General features: G+C 30.0%; 5 protein-coding genes across 5 annotated transcripts; 2 read left to right on the top strand and 3 right to left on the bottom strand.

Annotated features, from left to right (window-relative positions):
- Positions 1-515: 515 nt before the first annotated feature.
- Positions 516-2337, top strand: PmUG01_12025300 (conserved Plasmodium protein, unknown function; the record flags this gene model as incomplete). Its single annotated transcript, XM_029006457.1, has 2 exons — positions 516-2046; positions 2285-2337. The coding sequence occupies 2 exons, from the start codon at positions 516-518 to the stop codon at positions 2335-2337; spliced, it is 1584 nt and encodes a 527-aa protein (XP_028862944.1).
- A 381-nt stretch (positions 2338-2718) lies between these two features.
- On the bottom strand, positions 2719-8030 carry PmUG01_12025200 (conserved Plasmodium protein, unknown function; the record flags this gene model as incomplete). The annotated part of the gene is given in 2 exon segments (XM_029006456.1): positions 2719-5298; positions 5313-8030. 2 exon segments carry the CDS (start codon positions 8028-8030, stop codon positions 2719-2721), a joined length of 5298 nt encoding a protein of 1765 aa, XP_028862943.1.
- Positions 8031-10114: 2084 nt separating this feature from the next.
- On the bottom strand, positions 10115-10345 carry PmUG01_12025100 (mitotic-spindle organizing protein 1, putative; the record flags this gene model as incomplete). The annotated part of the gene is made up of 1 exon (XM_029006454.1): positions 10115-10345. The coding sequence occupies one exon, from the start codon at positions 10343-10345 to the stop codon at positions 10115-10117; it is 231 nt and encodes a 76-aa protein (XP_028862942.1).
- A 2242-nt stretch (positions 10346-12587) lies between these two features.
- Positions 12588-15557, top strand: ABCB5 (ABC transporter B family member 5, putative; the record flags this gene model as incomplete). Its single annotated transcript, XM_029006453.1, has 1 exon — positions 12588-15557. The coding sequence occupies one exon, from the start codon at positions 12588-12590 to the stop codon at positions 15555-15557; it is 2970 nt and encodes a 989-aa protein (XP_028862941.1).
- Positions 15558-17440: 1883 nt separating this feature from the next.
- On the bottom strand, positions 17441-21580 carry PSOP7 (secreted ookinete protein, putative; the record flags this gene model as incomplete). Its single annotated transcript, XM_029006452.1, has 1 exon — positions 17441-21580. One exon carries the CDS (start codon positions 21578-21580, stop codon positions 17441-17443), a length of 4140 nt encoding a protein of 1379 aa, XP_028862940.1.
- Between the last annotated feature and the right edge of the window lie 973 nt (positions 21581-22553).

Genomic DNA, 22553 nt, shown 5'->3' with positions numbered 1-22553 from the left:
ATTTGTACATGTAAATAAATATGCATACACAAATATATACACATATTACAAATCCTCATATACATGTTGTTTTAGCTATAAAATAAAATAAGCCCTTTCACTGGAATGTAATTTTTTTTTTTTTTTTTTTTTTATTTTTTTTTTTTCTCGAATGTTTAAAAAAACATTTCACATATTCGCGATCGGATAATTTTTTTTTTTTATGTACTTGCCCCTGTAAAGGGTTAAAAAAATATGGGGGTAAATATAAGGGGTAAATTCAGCCTATATTTAGCCTTCCGCAGGGTGCAAAATTTTACTGCAAAATTAAATTCCACAAAATTAAGGATAAATAAGCAGGAGGGTTAGCAGCATTTTCATGTAAACTTATGTACATATATGCATACGCATATGTACGTGTATGTATTAACGTATTTCCACACAGAAAGGAAATCTATATCTCGCTCGTACAGTTAAATAGATGTATGTTAAAACGCTTCTACGAAATGAAGATATAACAGAAAGCTTCAATAAATATGTACAAGAGAATAAAGAGAAATCAGTTATTCGTGCTGGTACTTAAAAATGACATAAAGACTAAAGTAAATAACACGAGTAATACAAAAAATATAGATTACGAAATAATAAAAACTGTTATTCGTAAGGAGAAGGAAAAGAATTTTAAAAACATTTTCCTTAGTGTGAGTTTAATTAATATAAGTATTTTTATTTTTACATTTCATAATTATTATAGTAAAATGAATAATAATTATTATTGCCATAATGATATAACTATTGCTGATCATATTGTGTTAAATGAGTTGGTTAGTTCATTGGGAATAAATAATTTATCCGTATATTTAGAGAACAATTTTTACAAGAGACTCATTAGTAATATTCAATGTGATGAGTACTCCTTTAAGGAAAATGCACTTCTGGGCTTGTTGGAACTGATATATAAAAGTAGGACTGCCTTCATGAAAATTGAAAAGGGGAAGCGCAAAAGTAATCGCTGCAGCGGTAGTAATGATCGTAATGATGAACCTGATGAAGATGAAGGGGAAAAAAGTTTCGATGTGCTTGCGTATATCTTTGAAAAGCTGCAAGGTGGATATTTAGAGAGTACCAAAAAAAAGATTTATTCGTGTATTTTATTTTATTATATAAAATATTCGAGTGAGGTTTTTTTAACGTACGAACAGATACAAGAACTAGTATATAATGAAAATTTATTTTATTGCCTGAACAGTCAGAGAGAAGAAATTATATCCTATCTCTTGTTTAAGGTTTTAAAAAATGACAAATGCATTTCGGAAATATATGAAAGGGAAAAGAAATTTATTCAAGCACTTACACAACAGAGGGGTTATCAGACTGATAAGACTGATGAGAGTGATGATACTGATAAGACTGATGAGAGTGATGATACTGATAAGACTGATGATACTGATGAGAGTGATGAGGCTGATGATACTGATGAGAGTGACATAAGTAGTACTACCAAACGTGAATGTAACAGAAACAAAAATAGATCCGTAATACATTTTTTATTATCATATAATAAAAACAAGGAAATAATAAATGAAGACTCTATATGGAAATTATACTATTCATTGAAACAAAATAATACCAATTATTACAAACAGAAAACCCTATTTTTATTACAAAATTATCTTAATAATATTAATGTTCCTTTTTCTTTTTTTTTTTTAAAGCAGAACAATATTACAAATACTGTTATTAAAAAAAATAGTTACAACACTATTATGAACAAAATTTATTTGAAATATTTTGAAAATACAGTTTTGTATACATTTATTTTTTCTTTTCTTCTTCATAATATGAACGCAAAGGAGTATAATTTGAAATCTTATTTTCATATATGTAAAGATATATGTAGAAGTATATATAGCAATTGTTTGATCAATTCCCTTTTTTTAGTAGAAAAATCAGTCATTAATAATCTAAATGGGCAAGCAGACAAAACCCCAATTTTTATCACCTCCCTTTTTTTCAACCTGTTTAATTCCATGCTTTTTTCCCTTTCCATTTACAAGTGCAAATATGGTATTTATAAAAAAGAACAAGTGAAGGCAGGAGCGCATGAAAATAGAAGGAGAGAACGCATGTACACAAAAGTATATATGTATGTAAATGCGCATATTGATGTATGTACTTATCTGTACATGCACATGCGCATATTTACAAGCCTATGCATACATATGCAACATAGAGAAGACCATTTTTCAGACCGATGCTTTCTTACTCTTACTCTTTCCTTTTTTTTTTTTTTTTTTTTTTTCAGCATTGGCTCCTCTACTGTTCTCACAAATGGTTAAAGACAATTTTTTTCTTTAACTTTTTTTTTTTTTTTTTTTTACGTGAAATTTTTAGTAAAGCAGAGAAATATGAACAAAGGGTGGGAGAAGAAGGAAAAAATGACAAGGAAAAAGATAAAGAAGTTTTTTCAAAAAATAAAATAGAGAAATGAATATATGGTTCAAATTAAACGTTTAAGTAATGTATAAAAATATAAAAAAAATTAAATTACCCATTGAACGTTTTTTTCATGTAAAAAAAAAGAAGAAAAAAAGAAAAAAGACAATAAGACAGTAAGGTAGTAAGGAAGTAGGGTGGCAACATGGCAAAATAGCAAGATGACTACTGAACCCCTTACACATACACATGTACGTATACATGTTTACACTTTGTTTGTGCTGACGCTTTTTTCGAAAAACCTTACGATCTTGTATAGGAAACACCAGGATTTATACTGCTACTCGTGCAAGTAGAAAAAATGTTTGTATTTTGGAGTGGATTATTCCATTTCTCGTCACTTGTGTATGTTGTGTTACTACTTATATTATTCGAATGAATTGAATTGTTCATTTTTTCTTCTTCCCTTTGAGCATACATTAGTTTACCATTATGATTATCATTATCATTTTTAAGGATATTAATAAAATGTGAATGATCTTTTTGATTTCCAAGTATGTTGTTATTACTGTATTTATCCCCTGTTTCGTTACTTGTAATATTATTTCTTAGAGAATTACTATTAAAAAGAAATTTCTCACTTTCCTTTGAATTACTGCATATGGATTTGTGTATATTATTGGTAAGGGTAGCGTTACGAATAGGTGTTAACATTTTTTCTTCATTTATTTGAAAATTGCAAATTAAATTATCATCAACATCAACATTATCATCATCATTATCACCATAGTCATAATCGTTATCATCAGCAGCAGCACCATCTTTATATTTAAAAAAATGTTGCATACCTGTTGATGTACCCGTTTTTACTCCTACATATTTATCTCTTAAGCGTTTTAATTTATTGTAATAATTTTCAAAGTAAGAATTTTCTTTTCTACTGTTCATATCATTATTTGCACATTTCTGTTGATCTGATGGAACTGAACTCTTTTTCAAAAAATTGAAAATTTCATTTTGTTCTGTAGATAAACTATTTGATTCCTTTTTTTTACATTTATACGATAAAAGGAAATTATGAAAATTTGAATTTAATGCATTCTGTATGGTTAATTTGTTACTGCCTTCTTCCCCTTCTCCATCTGTTCCTATGTCCAGTGGTTCACAATTATTATTTGTATTTTTTCTAAAGTGGAAAGCTGCACCTATATCTTCCTTTTCGTTTAATTTAAACATTTCATTATCTCTTAGATTTCTGTATGACTGTAAATTTTCTTCTTCTCCTATGATATTATTTTTTAGAATTTTTATCTTATCTAAATAATACATATAACATCTCCCCCTTTTTTCATCTGGTGCACTACTTTCCCCATGTAATATTTCGCTCCTTGCAATGTCAAGCATACCTATATTTTTGTGTGCAAAGTGAGAACGGATTACTTTTTGTGGTTTATGTGATAGTAGATTGCCATCACTCAAGTCATTTTCCTTTTCATTATCACCGGATTTGTAATGTTCATTAATGCTCTCCTTGTCGCACTCCACTTCTGACTCACCCCCCCGACCGCTAACTCCACCACTAATATCATTGCTAATATATTTCGTACCATTTTTGCGCAAAATGGACTGTGGACCAACGGATTCATTCGTATCTTTTTGCTTTTTTGAAAATGGATCCACCTTCAACCCCAACTTCAATTCCTTTAGCACGTTCTCCATCTCCTCATCTGTTTGACAATTCTTCTTTAAGTCATTATTATTTGAATTATTAAAAGCTGTTGCAGAATTGCACATCGTTGTGTTTCTATTTTTTTGATCATTTGAATTTTTTAAGTCCATGTTGGTGCATACAATTCTCTTTTCAATATCTACAACATTCTCATGATAATCATGAGTTTTATTATTTATTTCACCTTTCCTATTAATGCTGTCATGCAAAATGAGGGTACCATTAATGTTTCCTTCTCCTTCTTTAACAGCACAATCGAAACTGCTTCTTTTTCCCTCCACTGCTTTTAAGCTAATCCGTTGGGGTTCTTTTCCTTTGATAAGATTAAGAAATATGTCTTTCTTACTGTTCTTCTTACTTGATGAGCCTAAGAAAAATACACCACTATTATCGTTGGTACTATGAGCGGCCTGAACAACATTGAAGGAACCACTCATTCTGGTCCTTACATAATCTTCACTTTCGTCATTGAAATTTGCCATGGGGAAATTGCTGATTGACTTTTTCTTATTTTCTATATTTTTATAAATACTTTTTAACCTCTCGTTAATGATAAAGAGACCATATATATTGCTTTTATTCTTATACTTACTTAACAGATATGATTTTATATTTGTTTGTTCATTAAAATTGTTGAACATATCGTTCTTAAAAACTCTTTTTTTATTTCTTTCGATAAGAAAATTATTGGGAAATACCTTATTATCATTTGATAGTTCACCTAAGTCTTCTTCTTTTCTTCTATGTGGTTTACAATCAGAAGCAGGCTTTTGTTTTGTGAGCCATTTGTGTAGGTAAGTTTTATTTTTTATTTTGTTCACTATATCATCATAATATCTGTTTGAACTGATTTTTTCATTTTTTATATTTGAAAGAAAGTAATCAATAGTGTCTTCTTTTTCCGTATTTTCTTCTTTTAAATAATAATTCTCAGGGTGTTGTAATAGCACTCTAGTATTTGTACCTCCCATTATTTTTTTTTCATTTGTATTATATGATGTAATATTTGTTAACACAGGAAAAGACGGTATTTCCTTTTCGCTATTGTAATTTTTTAAAAATGTGTTCTTGTTCATATTATTGTTGTTCATATCTTTTATGATACTAGTATTACTATCATATAGACTATTAATACTGTATATTTTTTTTTTTTTTTTTTTTTTTTTTTTTTTTTTCCTTCAGTCAATATATTATTGCTAAGACTAAACATATTACACTTTTTTAAATTATATAAATTTAAATCGTACAAATATTTATTACTGCATAATTCTTTGTTAAATAGGTTAGTGTTCGTGCTTCTAATTTTAGATAACAAAACATTGGGTTTTTTTTTTCTTTCTTCTTCGTTCACTTCATCCGCTTGGTCTGCTTCATCTGTTTCATCTGCTTCACCTGCCTCGTCTGTTTCATCTGCCTCGTCTGCCTCGTCCGCCTCGTCTGCTTCGTCTGCTTCGTCTGCTTCGTCTGCTTCGTCTGCTTCGTCTGCTTCGTCTGCTTCGTCTGCTTCGTCTGCTTCGTCCGCCTCGTCTGCCTCGTCTGCTTCATCTGCTTCGTCTGCTTCGTCTGCTTCCCCTACTTGCCTCTCTCTTGATGTTTTTTTTCTTAGCGTATTCGAGAGGGCATGCCACTTGTCGACTTTTCCATCCTCTCTACATATTGAACTATTTAACATAACAAAATTGGATAAGCTATTTCTGAACTCCTTAAGGTTTACTTCTTTGTCGTTCACTGCACTATTCTCCTGTTTGGGATCCTTATAGTTGGTACACCCACAATATGCCTTATTTGGGTCTGCATCAAGACTGCTGCTTTTACAACAGCTACTGCTTTTATTAAGATTACTGCTTGCATCACGTCTACTTCTTCCATTGCAACAGTACTTCCCCATATGTGAACTACACCGAACACTACCCTGACTTCCCCCTTCTGTTCTATCACTGGTACCTTCCTTTTTATCGTTTCGCAGGGCCCTCTTCGCACACCTTGCCGATTCTTCCACCCCATTTGGCTTAGGCTCACATATATTGAAGGTGTATTTTTTAGGACATAAAATACCTGTCTCTCCTAAAACGATAGCATTGTTGTTCTCTTTTTTTTTTTTTGACTGTATATTATTCTTTTTTATTAATGCTTCTTTATTTTTACCTAATACATCTTCCTTCTTTCCTGCTCCATTTTTTTTTTTTTTTTTTTTCGCCCCCTTTGTATATTTCTCATTTTCGATTGATTTTTTCCTTCCGTTTTCTTCCTTTTCGGGATCATTCGTGCACCAATTGGTGCATTTCATCGTTAATGCATCATGAGATAGTACATCATCTATTTGTGCTACATCCTTACCAAGTGAAGCATTTACCCTTCTCTTTGTATGTATTTCTTCTATTCCTATGATATCCTCCTCTTCACTAGTAGTACAAGTAGAAATCTTCCCCTTTTGATCAATATTTGTAGAATCGGAAGAATATTTTCCCAGTTGGTTGCTTTTTCCTCTTTTTATACTAAGAAAATTTTTATTAAATACAAAATTTTCTTTTTTCAAATATTTGTTTTCATTAAAAAGAGTAGTAATTTCTTTTTCCTTTTTCCTAATATATTCATTTAACAATTCATTATGTTTTCTCAACTTGTCGTTATTTACTCTATACCCTTCTATATTATTTTTCAGATATAACAAATCTTTTTCATATTCCTCAATTCTTTTTACTAGTTTCTTTTTACTCACTTCATTCAGTTGTTTTTCCTTCACTAATTCTTCGTACACATTTTTTATCAATAATATATCCTTAACCATATTTTTAATGCTTTCGTTTTTTTCATCAATGATACTTTTAAAATTTTGTATTTCTTTTTCGTATTTCTCTATGGTCAATTTTTGCTGCTCACTTTTTTCCCGTTCACCACTTAGCATATTTGAAAAATTTTTCTCCATAGAGTTTGCTTCGTCTACTTTGTTTTGCATATCCTCCAGCTGGGTATTAAACTGTTTAGTTATGTTTTCCATCTTCTTGGTAATTTGTTCCCTGTCCTTAGTCATTCTGCCTAATTCTTCCTCTATTTTTCCCATCTCCTCTTTCGTTTTATTCATATCCGCTGCCATTTTTTCCATATCTGCCGCCATATTTTCCTTTTCCGCTTGGACTCTTTCCATCAATGCATCCTTCTCTTCATTTTTTTTCTTTTCACTGAGGTATTTGGCTTCGCACTCGTACAGTTGCGTGGAGGACTCCTTTTCAAATGCTTCTATTTTTTTTTTGTAAAAATGTTCTTTTTCATGTATTTCGTTCGTGAGAATGTCAATACGCCTATCATAAGACTCTTTTACTTTAACAATTTCCTCATCATAAATATTCTTTAATTTTTCAATTTCTTTTTTCATATCATCAATACTTATACTAAGAAGGTTATTCTTCTCTTCAACCACTTTTTTCTGCTCATTTGTTTTATATTCTTTTTGTAAAGACTCTTCTACTTCTGCCTTTAATCTATATATCTCATTGATTAAGTATGTAGCATTATAATTATCATACACAGAATCATTATATATTGTTCTGTTTCGATTATATTTGTTCTCTTTCGAATGGACGTCATTCTTTTCAATATACGAATTCGACGTAGCAAAATTCGAACTCACTATATCGGTCATGTCTATATTATAAGTATCTTCAATATATGGGTTTGGATCATTATTCTTTCCTTTTCTTTTATGTATTACTTTTTTTTTTTTTAAGAAATTAATAATCTCTACTTCATTCTTATCTATATCATCATTTTCGTTAAAGATATCAATAAATTTTAGCTTCTCTTTTTTTTCATTTCCTTCTTTACTTTCTTGAGCTTTTTCCTTTTCTTTTTTTTTTAAAATTTCTGAGGGTGATTCATAATTTTCCATTTTTTTCGTCTCATCTTAGGGGAACCTTGAACTCTGGGCAAGCTTAGGCGTAGCGTTAGAGTAGGAGTTACAATAGCTGTTGGGTTTGGCGTTATCGTTTGGATTAGCGATAACGATTTGGTCTGTCGTGTGTGTGCATATATTATGTACACATGTAAATATACTAGCGTATTTGAGTATACATGTAATTAGCAAAACTGTACGGTTTTTCCAAGGGCACTTGCAAAAAATTTAAGCATAATTTGTGCAAGAAAAACAATTATAAGGCTGCCTTCAAATAGAGTTGAAAGGAAATTAAAAAAAAAAAAAAAAATTGCGACCGAAGCAGTAGATCAGCAGTGCAAATATTTTACGGACTTTAAAAAAACACAGACATGCAGGTATATATGTTTATGTAAGTATACGTGTATATGTATATACGTACATACGTATACAGTATGCATGTTATAGTTCATACATACATATTTTGCTATGCATGTGTGGTAGGTGGGTAAATGAAAAATGTTCGTGCGAAATTCTTTGCGTTACAACAGAAAAAAAAAAAAAAAAAATTCAATTAGAACTTTCTCAAAAAAGGTCGTAACCCGTTAAGACAATTTTAAATTTTACATTACGCGTTAGGCATTACGCATTAAGCATTACACATTATGCATTAAACAGTTCACTTCTTACATTTTTTAATTATTTTTATTTTTTGTCCTACGCAATTATACCCATTTGAACATTTAAACCTTCATACAAATAAACTATAGTTGTGCGTATTTTTCTTCCTGGTACTTAAGTTCGGTTATTCGTAATTTCAAGAACAATTTTAGGCTTTGCACTAATATGTTGAAAAATTTTCCTTACACGATACGAAGGATATATCATTATTTTTCCTTTTTTTTTTTTTTTTTAATTTGAATCTTAACTTACCCATTTAGGTGAAAGAAATGGTGTACTTATTTTGCACGTATGCATACGCGCATGAATAAGTTTACACAAGTATGTGTTTGTATGTGTATGTTTTACCCGCGTATGTTTATGTGTGTATGTTTACACTTGTATACGCGTGTATCCGTTAATGTGCGTTCTGTACTGGGTACATGTTTGCAGTATTTATTTATTTTTTTTTAAAATAAAAATTTCTCGTTTTTTTTGAAGTTTTAAAAAATTACACGAAAAAGGTAAAACATGCGAACGATTTGATTATGCACTTTATGTTTTGGGTTGTACTCTTTACAATTTTTTTTTTTTCCTTTTTTTTTTTCCTTTTTTTTTTTTTTTTTTTTTTCCTTCTTTTTTTCCTTCTTTTTTTCCTTCTTTTTTTCCTTCTTTTTTTCCTTCTTTTTTCCTTCCTTTTTTCCTTCCTTTTTTCCTTCCTTTTTTCCTTCCTTTTTTCCTTCTTTTTTTCCTTCTTTTTTTCCTTCTGTTTTTCCTTTGGTTTTCCATTAATTTCCATTAATTTCCAATGGATTGGTTATCCCTTCCTCTGCAAATTTTTGCTAGCTAAAAAATTTTATTCTGATGCCATCCCTTTCTACTTTTGTAATTTATATTTTTATTCCTCTCTTTCGTTTATAAGGAAAAACAGCTAAAGCTTCCCAGCAGTTGTTCGAAGAAAAAGGCACACACAAAAGTAAGAAATGAAATAATATAAAACAAAATAAAGCAAAATAAAATAAAAATAAATGCCCGAAGTATATAAGGAATGAACAAATGAACAAAAAACAATGAGAATGGTAACAAAAAAACGAAAAAACGAAGAAACACAAACGAATAATGTTATGAATGGAAATAACATTGCTGAAGACAAGTTTTAGAAAATATTATATTACAGGTACCAAATGAATATATGCACCTGGAAATTCTTAAAAAAAAATGAAATTCATTTATCTTCCTTTTGAGGGAAATATTAATCATTCTGCTTTTTTCCCTGTATACATGACATATTAGGTCCTTTAGCGTAAATACATGCGTATGTTTACTAGTATGTTTACCGATATGTTAACCAGTTCGTTCACCATTATGTTCACGTGTGCATATATATACGCCTCTTTCTCTTTTGGTTTATGCACGTTCATGATGTTGGTGCATGGGACGACCTAAGCGTTTCCTTGCTTGAAATTATTTATATTGCCATCTAAGTTTTGCAAAAATTTCTCCCGTTCCTTTTTTAACTGAATAATAATATGTGAAAGGATCTTGGGACTAACTCCATATTCACATAATTGTATTAATATAACAATGGTTTCTTTATCTAGGTTTACATTTAGAATATTTGAAATTTCATAAATAATTTCAATAGCTTCTTTCTTAGCTTCCTTATCACTCATCTTAGTATAATTGCTTATTTTAATTATTTCTACACACACACACACACACACACACGCAGGGGGTTTATATTATAAAGCGCAAAATTAAAAATTTACTATTCTAAAATGCTAAGTATATAGAGTATGCTTTTGTTTTTCTTTTATTTGATATTCATATATTTATGCTACTCTTTTTTTTTTTGTAACTTCCTTTTTGTAAAAAGCTTTTTTTTTTTTTTATGCACATATATACGGGACTATTTGTGCTAATCCTTTCTATGATGATAGACTTCGTTGGAGCATATTTAATGAAGTATGCGTTTTTAATACGTCCTTATATATGCACGTAAGCATATGCAAGCATAAGCAAAATACTCATATAAACACATACATACTAATGCATAATCATGTGCACTTTGCTGTGTTTACGTAAGAACTTATATAAATATCCTCGCACACTTCTTCTATACCACATTCCACTTTATTTATTTCAGCCTTTCGCAAATATGTATTATATGTCAAAGAGTCGATAAGCTAACGAGTTCATTTATCTTACACATGCGTGATTAACTAAACGCAAGAGAAATTTCTCAATAAGCACAGAGTTTCCCTTTTGCTTCGTCGTGAGTTTCTTTGTTCGTATGTTTGTCTCTTTGTTTCTCTGCTTCTTTGCTTTTTTGCTTCTTTGCTTCTTTGCTTCTTTGCTTTTTTGCTTCTTTGCTTCTTTGCTTATTTGCTTTTTTGCTTCTTTGCTTCTTTGCTTCTTTGCTTCTTTGCTTTTTGCTTTTTGCTTTTTGCTTCTTTGCTTCTTTGCTTTTTTGCTTTTTTGCTTCTTTGCTTCTTTGCTTATTTGCTTTTTTGCTTCTTTGCTTTTTGCTTCTTTGCTTTTTTGCTTTTTTGCTTCTTTGCTTTTTGCTTATTTGTTTCTTTTTTTTTTTTTTTCCTCTTCTATAAAAAAGAAGACATATTGCGTCCCCTCAACAATTTTACAAATTTTATGAGTTGAAAATTTATGCAGATTTCTTTTTTTGCATATCATGAAAAATAAGCAAATGACTACACGTAAATTATGCTTTCTTTGACAGTTAACAAGCAAGGCATACGCTGTGCGTTATAGTTGTACCCCTTCATACATACGTGCATACACATGGGCAAACATACGTGCATACATATGGGCAAACATGCGTGCATGCATATGGGCAAACATACGGGCATACGTATGGGTATACGTATATAACTTTGTTTATATGCGATACATCACAAGTGAGATTATTACAAACTACACTCTGTTCAAAATTACAGCATAGCAAAGATTTCAGGAAAATATAAAAAAAAAAAAAAAAAGGAAAAATGTAAGATGAATAAATTCGTGAAATATAGGGGAGTAATAAATTCTTAAAATACAGGTAAATTAATTTAGCAAAATATGTGACCAAAAAATGGCGAAAAATAAAACGAAATGGAAAATAAATGGGGGACAAAAATTTGTCAGTTTTGACAGAACATGCAAAAAAGGTACAGTGGAATTGTTCGTTTCTAATTTTTTAATTTAATTTTTGAATTTAATTTTCATTTTCATTTTAATTTTCCTCTTTATTTTTATACATCACATATATTATTAAATTAATCATCTTGCAGACCATGTTCTTCCGACAAAGCTGTATTTCCTCAGAATGGATTTTTTTTTTTTTTTTTTTTTTTTTTTTTTTTTTATAAATGTAAAAACAATGCATATTAATTATTAGAGCATTTTAAATGAGGTGTATGTTTTTGTGGTGGTAACTCATTTTATTATCAATTATTACATATTATTATATCTTACTATATTTTATCATGTTCTCGTTTTTTGTATTTTTTTTTTTTTTTTTTTGTACTACATTGTATTGTAGTATAGTTTATTTGTTTTCATTTTGTTCATTTTGTGCTAATTTTATTGTGTTGCATTGTACTGCTACTTTTTTTTTTTTTTTTTTCTATAATTTCGGCTTAGCATGGGTTTTCCATTGATTATTTAATTAGCTTCATAAAAAGAACTATGTTATTGCTATGTTACGGGAAAATTTGCGTACACATGTAAAGCGGCATGTACGTACGCAAGAAATATATTCAAACTTACAAACACAAGTGTTATAAGCACATTATAGGGACGTTATAGAGACGTCATAAGGATGTTATTGAGGTGCTATAGGAACGTTAGAGGCATCAAAAGGATTTGATAGGAACGCCATAGAGACGACGTGAAGAATCAGATATTGCATGCAAAATGGGAAATGCTCTTCGAAAATTAGGGGAAGGTGAAAGAAGAGGTACAGGTCGTTATTTAGAAAGTATTCGTAACATGTTTGGTCATAATGATACAGGGGATGCGAGTATTGACAATCCTAAACGGAGCATCCGAAGTGTAGATGGCTTAGAAATGGGAAAAGGAGTAGTAGGAAGAGAAGAAATGGGAAAAGGAGTAGTAAGAAGAGAAGAAATGGTAAAAGGAGTAGTAGGAAGAGAAGAAATGGTAAAAGGAGTAGTAGGAAGAGAAGAAATGGTAAAAGGAGTAGTAAGAAGAGAAGAAATGGTAAAAGGAGTAGTAGGAGGGGGAACAGAACGGATGAACTACATACTGAGGGCAGTAAAAGACATGACCGCGTATGAGAAAACACTGCTGTCCATAGCTTTACTATTTTTAGCTATTAATGCATATACAAATTTAAGTTATCCAAAAATAATGGGTCAATGTGTTGAAGCAGAGGATGGGGAATATACCAAGTCTAATTTGTTAATAACATTATTGCAAAAAACGAATTTTTTAAAAAAATTTTTATTCAAATCAGATAATAATAAGACAGTAAGTACTATATTTAATTTTTTGCCCTATTTTGTATGTGGAGGGTTAGCATCTTATTTTAGAATATACTTTACAAATAAATGTATTACAAGAGTGGAATACCGATTAAAGAGACAAGTACATTATAAGATAATTACACAGAATGATGAGAAGTTTAATAAAACTAAATCAGCTGACTATTTAGTGAACTGCACATTTAATGAAATAAAATTATCATCGAAGGAATTGATTACATGTATAACTCAAATCTTACGTTATATAAATTCAATAATAGGAGGTATTATATCGATGGTTTTTATCTCCTCTTATTTGACAAAATTATGTATTATCATTGTACCAGCATATGGTTTCTTTGCATTATTTATTTTGAGAAGGTTAAGAAATATTAAGATGGATGTAGCTCATTTTGAAGAAAAACAAATGGCTCGTTTTTCCGACATTTTAAAAAAAAAAAATATTATTTCTTTATTTGCAAATGAAAATTATGAAAATAAATATTTTTCCGATGAGTTAAAATTCACAAAAAAATTGAATGATAAATATGTCCATTGTGAATCCTTGTTTTATTCTTTTTTAAATATAGGTACTAATCTTGTTATTTGTTCAATTTTATGTTTTGGTAAAATCGAACTCAGTAAGAATAATATTACCCATGGTCAGCTTGTCTCTTTTATTGCTTATAGTAGTATGTTAGGTTTGGGCCTAATAGGTATGATTAAGCTGAAGAAGGACCTAAGCATTCTTCACTTAAGTTTACGCAAAATTTATGAAATTATCGACGTGCCCCCAGTAGGTACTCACACATGTGGAAGCAGTGAGGCATTGAGCAAGTACAACAGTAGTAACGATCCTCATGAGGAGAACTGTCCACCAATGGCCGACATCATCCAGAGGAACTATAGCCTTGTTTTAGAGCCGCACAAGAAGATAGGCAATATAAATGATGGCAGTAGCAATGGCTGCATTAATAATGTATGCAATACAGATAATAGTAGTAGTAGTAGTAGTAGTACTACTACTAATGAGAGCAGTACTAATAGTGGCAGAGTAGAGGGGAACGTTTGCACCCCCCGGAAGTCCCTACCAGCGGATGAAAATAACAAGTTTCCTCGAGAGGTTAGGGGGTCGATAAGATTTGAAAATGTACACTTTTCATATAACAGTTATGATGAAAATAGGAAAAAGAAAGTGTTGACAAATATAAATTTTGAAATAAATAAAAATGAAAAAGTAGCCATTGTAGGAAAAAGTGGGTCAGGTAAATCCACATTATGGAAATTATTAACAAAGGAATATGAATACGAAGGTAATATATATGTTGATAATTATAATATAAAAGATATAGACAAAACATTTTTTAAAAAAAATATTGTGTCTATCAATGAGCAGGAGTGCTGTGTTTTGAATAGGTCCCTTTATGAGAATTTAACTTACGCGCTGATACCTGTTCAAAGGGAGGAAGAAAAAAGTGGAAAAAAAAAAAAAAAAATCAGTTACAGTTGTGGGCGGGGTAGTAGTAGTAGTGGAATTGGTAACAACTGGGAAAGAAAGGACAGTAGTAGGACACCAAAAATAATTTTTGACAGTATGGACTTTGAAAATTTGATACGCAAAAAAATTTGTTTTCAGGCCATCATGCTAGGGAACCAAACAAGTGATAACGCTTCATCCAATTTAACACACAAAAATGAACACATTTCATACAAGATATATCATAATAATTCTAAAAGATTTTCGAATAATATTATAGAGGGTAAAGATAATATTAGTCCCTCTTTAAATTCTTCCGAGGAAGAATATATTTCTTTCATTCGAGGAGAAAAAGAATTAATAATACGTGAAAATGTAAAAGATGGAGTTGAAGATGATGATACCACAGATACAACAAACAGCAATAGTTGTATGAATAAAACTATTTTAACTGATAAAGTATCTACAGAATTGTACAGAAATAACTACGAATTGTTGAATCATTATGGACACAAATTAGACATAATAAATGCAACAGTAAATGTATTATGTGAAGAACTAAATTTAAATAATTTCATTCGCTCAATGCCTGAACATATTCATACAATTATTCAAAATGATTCCATCTCATCAGGACAAAAACAGAGATTATCAATAATTCGCTCCCTTATGAAAGATACACCAATATACATTTTTGATGAAATTACTTCCTTTTTAGATGAAGCAAATATAGACAAGCTATTCAGTCTTATTAACATGTTACTACCAAATAAAACTATAATCTATATTACGCACTCAGCAAAAATTCTGCATCAAATGGATAAGGTAATTATCGTTGATGATGGGGAAATAAGCTCAGTGGGAACGTACGATCAGGTCAAAAATCATCCACTCTTTATGAACATTTTTTCAGTTGCGCAGTAGTAGTAGTAGTAGTAGTAGTAGTAGTAGTAGTAGTAGTAGTAGTAGTAGCAGTAGCAGCAGTAGCAGTAGCAGTAGCAGCAGTAGCAGTAGCAGCAGTAGCAGTAGCAGTGGGGCACACCTCAACGTTTTACTTCTATTAACTTTGTCGCCCTCCGCGTTTTTCGATATCTCACGGGAAAGAAGTGCTAATTTTTTTTCTTTTTTCCATACATGTGCATGCGCATATTTTATTCAGAATTAAGTATTTATCTATGCATTCCCTTGCATCCAAAATAGTTTTATTTTACCAATGGCATATGTTGGCTTTTATCCCATGTGAACTGTTGTTTATGCACTTACCCCCACCCCCTTTTAAATTCCCTTCATTTTTAATAAGCATATCGCCCTTTTGTTAGAAGTGTATGCATATGGACATGTGCATGTGCATAAGTCTACATGTGTGTATACCATTTTCTCTTTATTTGAAAATAATTAAAAACGAACTCAAGTATAATTATGTTTTAACCGATATGTGCTTTCATCAAATTGTACGTTATAACGTACGCAAAATCATATGTCATATCACGCATCATAACATACGTCATATTGTACATCAAACCGTTTCAACTATAATTCAGTTTTCTCCCCCTCATTAACATTTCTAACTTTTCGACTAAACATGATACATAAAACAGCCTAAGGTAGCCGAATATTAATACAACGCATTTACATTTGTAGCCTATGTACAACTTGATAATGTCTTCTTCTATACAAATGTTGAATAACTATATAATAGTAACACTAATTCGAAAAGGTTTACTCAATTATATTATGTTAGAATATAGTACGTTATAATAAGTCGAAGTATTAACAAATTGAATAACAGAGAAGAAGTGTAAAAAACTATACATGGTGATGACCTTATTTTTAGGACATCACTCCCTACACTTTTCTAAAAAATTTTTGTAAAAATTGCAAAGTAATAAGCTAGAATAAAAATGGGACTACAGAAGGGATAAAGAAATTTATGTATCACCTACTGTATCTCGAGCTCAGCAAAAAGTACCTTTTCAATTTTAGATAAATTTGGTGAAATTTGGCGAAATTTTAACAAATTTTAACAAATTTTAAGAAATTTTAACAAATTATTGGATGAGTATAGCTCTTAGCAAGCAAGAAAGTTAAAGCAAAATTGGTAATGAAAAAAAGTAAAATAAAAAATAGTCAAATAATATAAAACAGAATAAAATAAAGCAAAACTAATTAATGGTTAACCAAAATGGATATTCAACAAATAGACAATGGCTTATCCATTATTAATCACAACACATCCTTCGTTAAGATATAAAAACGATATTTCAAAAATGATAGATCGCCATTTGCACATTTGTATTACTCTATACACTGATGATTCGATGCTCGTAGACATTAACTAAAGCAAGCGCTAACAAATAGTGCTAACAAATACGAGGAAAATCGAATAAAAATTAGTAAAAAGAAAGAATATATGAGGGTGTATAAACTAAGCACATCAATTGGGGCTCTGTTTAGCCAAATCAGAAGGAGCATAAACAAAACACCATGCAAATACTTATGGTAAAAGATTAATTAAATTAAAAAAAAGGGTATTTATAATAATATATATATATATATATATATATATATAAGCATAAACAATCCCACATTCATATGTGACGTTATGAAAAGGCAGACAAAGGAGACATATGTCACTTCCCCTTGGGGAATAAGCATGCTGTTTCTCATGTGCCATATTTTTGGGGTGACTAAAAAAGAAAAGAAATATATATATATATATATATATATATGCATCTATGTATGTATACATATGTATCTATGTATAAATGCGGTTGTAGGTATTTTATGTGTATATCCTGACGTATCACTTAAAAATTGTAACAATCATTCGTTTTTTCAATCCACAAATTTTCCAATTCCTTAGGCGTGGCATAAGTATCACTGACAGCTTCATATATTTTTCCTTCAAATATAACCCTCTCCCCTTTACTGTACATATTATTCATATAGTTCAAAGCACCGCAAATATAATTATCATAATCACATGACCCTTTTAATTTCCAATCAGTAATATTGGTAGTAGGCATAGTATCTGAGTTGACCATATTCTGAAAAACATATCCACTTAATTTTACTAATTTCCCATCTTCATCAATATATTCATGATTTATGTCCCAATCATCTATGAAAGAACAATTATACAAATGTAAATTATACACTTTACGAGAATTTCTTATTATATTTTTCTTTTTTCTAATTAATGGATGTTCAGAACTTTCTATATTCTCTACACTACTTTTATCATCATCATTAAACTGTTCTAAATTTTTATCTTCTTTCATTTTTTCTTTTATTAAATCATTCAGTGATTCGTGCCCTTCTTCATCTAAACTAATTGAATGTTCCTCTTCATCACTTTCATCAGATAAATGATTTATGGCTTCAGTATTGTTGCTGTCCTCATCATCATCATTCTCGGCGTCCTCCGTTTCAATAGTCATGCTGCCGTTACCATCCTGCATGTTCATCTGTAAGAACAATATTTTTTTCTCTTCCTTTTCATGTTTTGTTCCTTGTTTTACAACTTTAGCTTCTTTTAATTTTTCAAAATTTTCTGGTACTACTATTGAAACCGACACTTCCGGTGTATTATTCTTAATACCCTTTTCATTATCTTCAGATGAAATATTTTTATCGTATTTTTCCTTTTTATTTTCCGTATACTCTAAAGGATTATTTGCACTGTAGCTCAGATCAGTTAAATCTCTATTTTTTTTGTTTCGTGTATTATTATGCTCCTTTTTAGCTTCTACAATTTCTCTGCTGTTTGTCTTCTCTACTATGGACGCATCCCCGACATTAGTGCTCTCACTGCTACCACTGCTATCAATTCTATCACTACTACCGATAATATGTCTACTGTGAATGCTGCTATTATCACCCTTACCTCTGTCGTACTCATAGTCATCGTTACTTCTTACATGTGAACGATGTTTCCTCTTTTTATTTTTTGACTTTGTGTTATGCTTTTTCTTATTGAGCGAATGCTTTCCACTAATTTCAAAGGTAGGGTTAGATATAACATTTATATTTATCGTTTCACTCTTCGGTGGTGTTGATAAATCATCACGTTCATTTTTAACTTCATTTACAAGTAAACTATTATCATCACTACTTATATTATTTTTTATACCATTTAATTCATTTTCTCTATGATATTTCTCCGTAGCACTAGCTTTATTGTTGTTACTCCTTAACGTGTCCACGGTATTATCCACATTTTTGCTGTTTTCTATTTTTACCATTTTTTGAGAGTTACTTTTGTCTTTCCCTTTATCATTCTTTTTTTCATTATTCTTCTTTTCATAATTCTTCTTTTCATCATTCGCTTTTTCATCACTCTCGTTTTCATTATTCGCGCCTTCATCATTCGCGTTTTCATCATTCGCTTTTTCATCATTCACTTTTTCATCACTCTCGTTTTCATCACTCTCGTTTTCATTATTCGCGTTTTCATCATTCGCATTTTCATCATTCGTGTTTTTATCATTCGTGTTTTTATCATTCGTGTTTTTATCAATATATTTTCTCCTATTAATTTTGTTCCTAATTAGAGTTTTACTTTCTGCATTAGCTTCACCAGTAGTGCTTGATTTATCCCCAGTATAGTCATTATCCTTATAATTAGTTTTATTTTTTAATGTGTATTCATTTTTCGCTTCTTTATTATTAGATTTTGCTATATATCCCATATTAGTTGAATTTACACTGTTAGATTTATCCTTACCGTTATATCCATTATATTTAGGTTTGGAGCTGTCATTAGTATGAATTTTGTTCTTATTTAATGTATCTTTGGGTTTAGCTATGTCCCTGCTGCTAAATTTGTTATTGCTACTACTACTACTACTACTGCTACTACTACTACTGCTACTACTACTACTATTACTACTATCACTACTATTACTCCTATTACTATTACTGTTACTATTGTTTTTACCTAATTTGTGCCTATAGTTGCCCTTGTTCTTACCATAACTTTTGCTACTATTTTTTAACGCTTGTCCGGAATTATTTTTACTGGAAGAAATTGGTTTATCTTCAAAGTTAGTTTCATTGTCCTTGTTTAGTTTGTTTTTCGAATTGAACTGTTTCTCATCTTTTGGTTTGTCAATATTATTTGTTTTACTGCTATTCTTTAATACACCCTTAGCGTTAGCTGTATTGATATTATTTAATATTTCCTTCGAATTATGTTTATTGCTATTGTTGAATAATTCGTTAATAGTATTTTTTTCTTTAAAACCAATTGTGTTGTTATTTTTGAGCTCTTCTTTAGAATTACCTTTACGCTCTGTGTTTACTTTCTTTGTTTCTACTTCTTTTTTGTCTACGTTTTTGCCTACTCCTTTTTTGTCCACTTCGTTTGTTTCTATTTCGTTTTTAATGTTATATTTGTTCTTAGGGTCCGATGTGTTATCATTATTGAATTTATTTACAGTGTCGTTTATTTTATTAGATTTTATTATATCTTTAGTATTGGTGTCCTTTTTATTGCCAGTAGTTAAATTTTCCGTATCATTAGTTCTTACCTTTGTATTTGATTTTGCGTTTTTATCTAATTGAAGAATTTTATTAGGAAATTCAAGAAAAGTTTCATTTTTGTTACTTAAAGAATTATTATATATATTATTGAAAGCATTAGAAACATTCAAAGAATCACTATCATCATTTTTGCTAATATATTTATCTCTGTTTAACACATCACGGGTATTACTATTTAGAATGTTGTCAGTACCATCCTCGTCTGCATCATCCGTGTAACTGTCTAATAAATAATCATTATTATTTGACAAGTAGTCAGTGATATCGTCGTTTAAATAGTCAGTATCACTGTCTAATAAGTAATCCCCATCATTTGAAAAATAGTTAATCGTATCGTCTTCTAAATTGTCAGTACCCCTGTCTACTTCGACATCATTATCATTTGAAAAGAAGTCTGTTGCACCATCATCTAAATGGTCAGTACCACTACTTACTTCGACATCATCATCATTTGAAAAGTAGTCTGTTGCATCATCATCTAAATAGTCAGTACCACTGCCTACTTCGACATCATCATCATTTGAAAAGAAGTCTATTGCATCATCATCTAAATAGTCAGTACCACTGCCTACTTCGACATCATCATCATTTGAAAAGAAGTATGTTGCACCATCGTCTAAATAGTCAGTATCACTGCCTACTTCGAAATCATCTTCATTTGATAAGTAATCAGGTGTATCGACGTCTAAATAGTTAGTATCACTGCCTAATGTGTAATCCTCATCATTTGAAAAATAGTCAATCGTATCGTCTTCTAAATCGTTTGTAGAGCTGTCTAAAGTGATAACGTCATCCTTGTTCATTGTTCTACCTCTATCATTTAGAGACATATCATCTGCCAAGTTATGTGGTGCATGTTCACTGCTCAACAGACTTTCATAAAACGAACTATCTTTAGCGTAATTACTTATAACACTATTGTTATTGAGCGTACGGTTATCATATGTTTGTTCATCATCTCCTTTTTGTGATAAATTACTATATGTACCACTTGTTTGTTGGTTCGACGAATTCACATCATCTACATTGTTTTGTGTGTTTAATGTTTTAAAATTTTTATAACGTTGAAGATAGTCCTGGTTGTTTTGCATACCATTATTCATCGAAAAATTCTTTGAATTGAAATGTTCCTTCATATTTGCAAAATCGAACTTTACAGGATTGCTTCTCAATATTTCATTCGGCTCTAGAATATTAGCCGATACATCTTTTAAATTGACATTCTTTCTTTTTTCAATTGGTTGAGGAAAATTTCCTTTCTCTAAATTGTCATTTTGCTTTTCCTTATAATTTCTTATTTCGTTAGAATAATACTCTCTTACATCCCTTAATCGGAGAGCACAAAATGTTTTTAAAATAAACGAACAAGAAAAAACTATCAAAAACTTTTTTTTTATATTCATTGTAACGACTGTACTGTGTGAAAGTTTAAAATGAGTATGGATTACGGTCTATATTTTAGTACGACAAAAAATATATATATATATGTGTGTGTGTATTCTTTAACTTTATATATGCAAAAAAAGGTGGTAACAAAGCCGTTAAAATTTCATAAATTGTTGTATTTGTAAATTATACTGAAAAATGGCTAAAATGGCTAAAATGGCGAAAATGGTAAAAATGGTAAAAATGGTAAATATTAGAGAAAAAGATTTTAATTCAAAAGAAGATATAAAAATAAAAAAATAGTACATACACATATATGTATATATATATATATATATATATGTGAGCAAATGGTGAAAGATTAAAGCTACAGAACAATTCTCAAATGGTATAAGTTCAGATTATATATATATAGATAGATAAATGTGCGTATGATCCACTAGATCTGTTTTTCGTTCAACATCATGTTAAATATATCCTATGTCACAATTTTGGTTACTTTAATTTATTGATACATATTCTTTTAAAATTATGTCACAATTGTAAATTTGTAAAAGTGGCCTTTCCTAAGTTAAAATAATTAAAACATATTAATTTACACATTTTAGCTATTTTTTTTTTTTTTTTTTTTTTTCTCCCTAATAGCACGTTGCACACAACTAAATTGCCAGTTAGTAACACAAAAATGTAACTAATTTTATGACCTGTTCATAAATATAATAATTAAATGTATAAATATTATGTACATCGGTAACGTGCATACTCATTTTTGATTTTAAAAAAGGCTATTTTTTTTATTTTTTTTTTTCTAGCTATTTTTATTTATTACCTGAAATGTCGATAAAAAAAAAAAGAATATATATATATATATATATGAATAAAAGAACTAGCCAAATTTTGTTTTACAATATCGTTTACAACTTAAAATTGTGTAATATCCAAAAGATACAAAATCACACGTAATTAATTTTTTAAAGTGGAAAAATAATC

Source organism: Plasmodium malariae (assembly GCF_900090045.1).
Source record: "Plasmodium malariae genome assembly, chromosome: 12".
Lineage (NCBI taxonomy): Eukaryota > Apicomplexa > Aconoidasida > Haemosporida > Plasmodiidae > Plasmodium > Plasmodium malariae.
The sequence above is the reverse complement of the archived record's forward strand: the minus strand, read 5'-3'. Positions and strand labels throughout refer to the sequence as shown.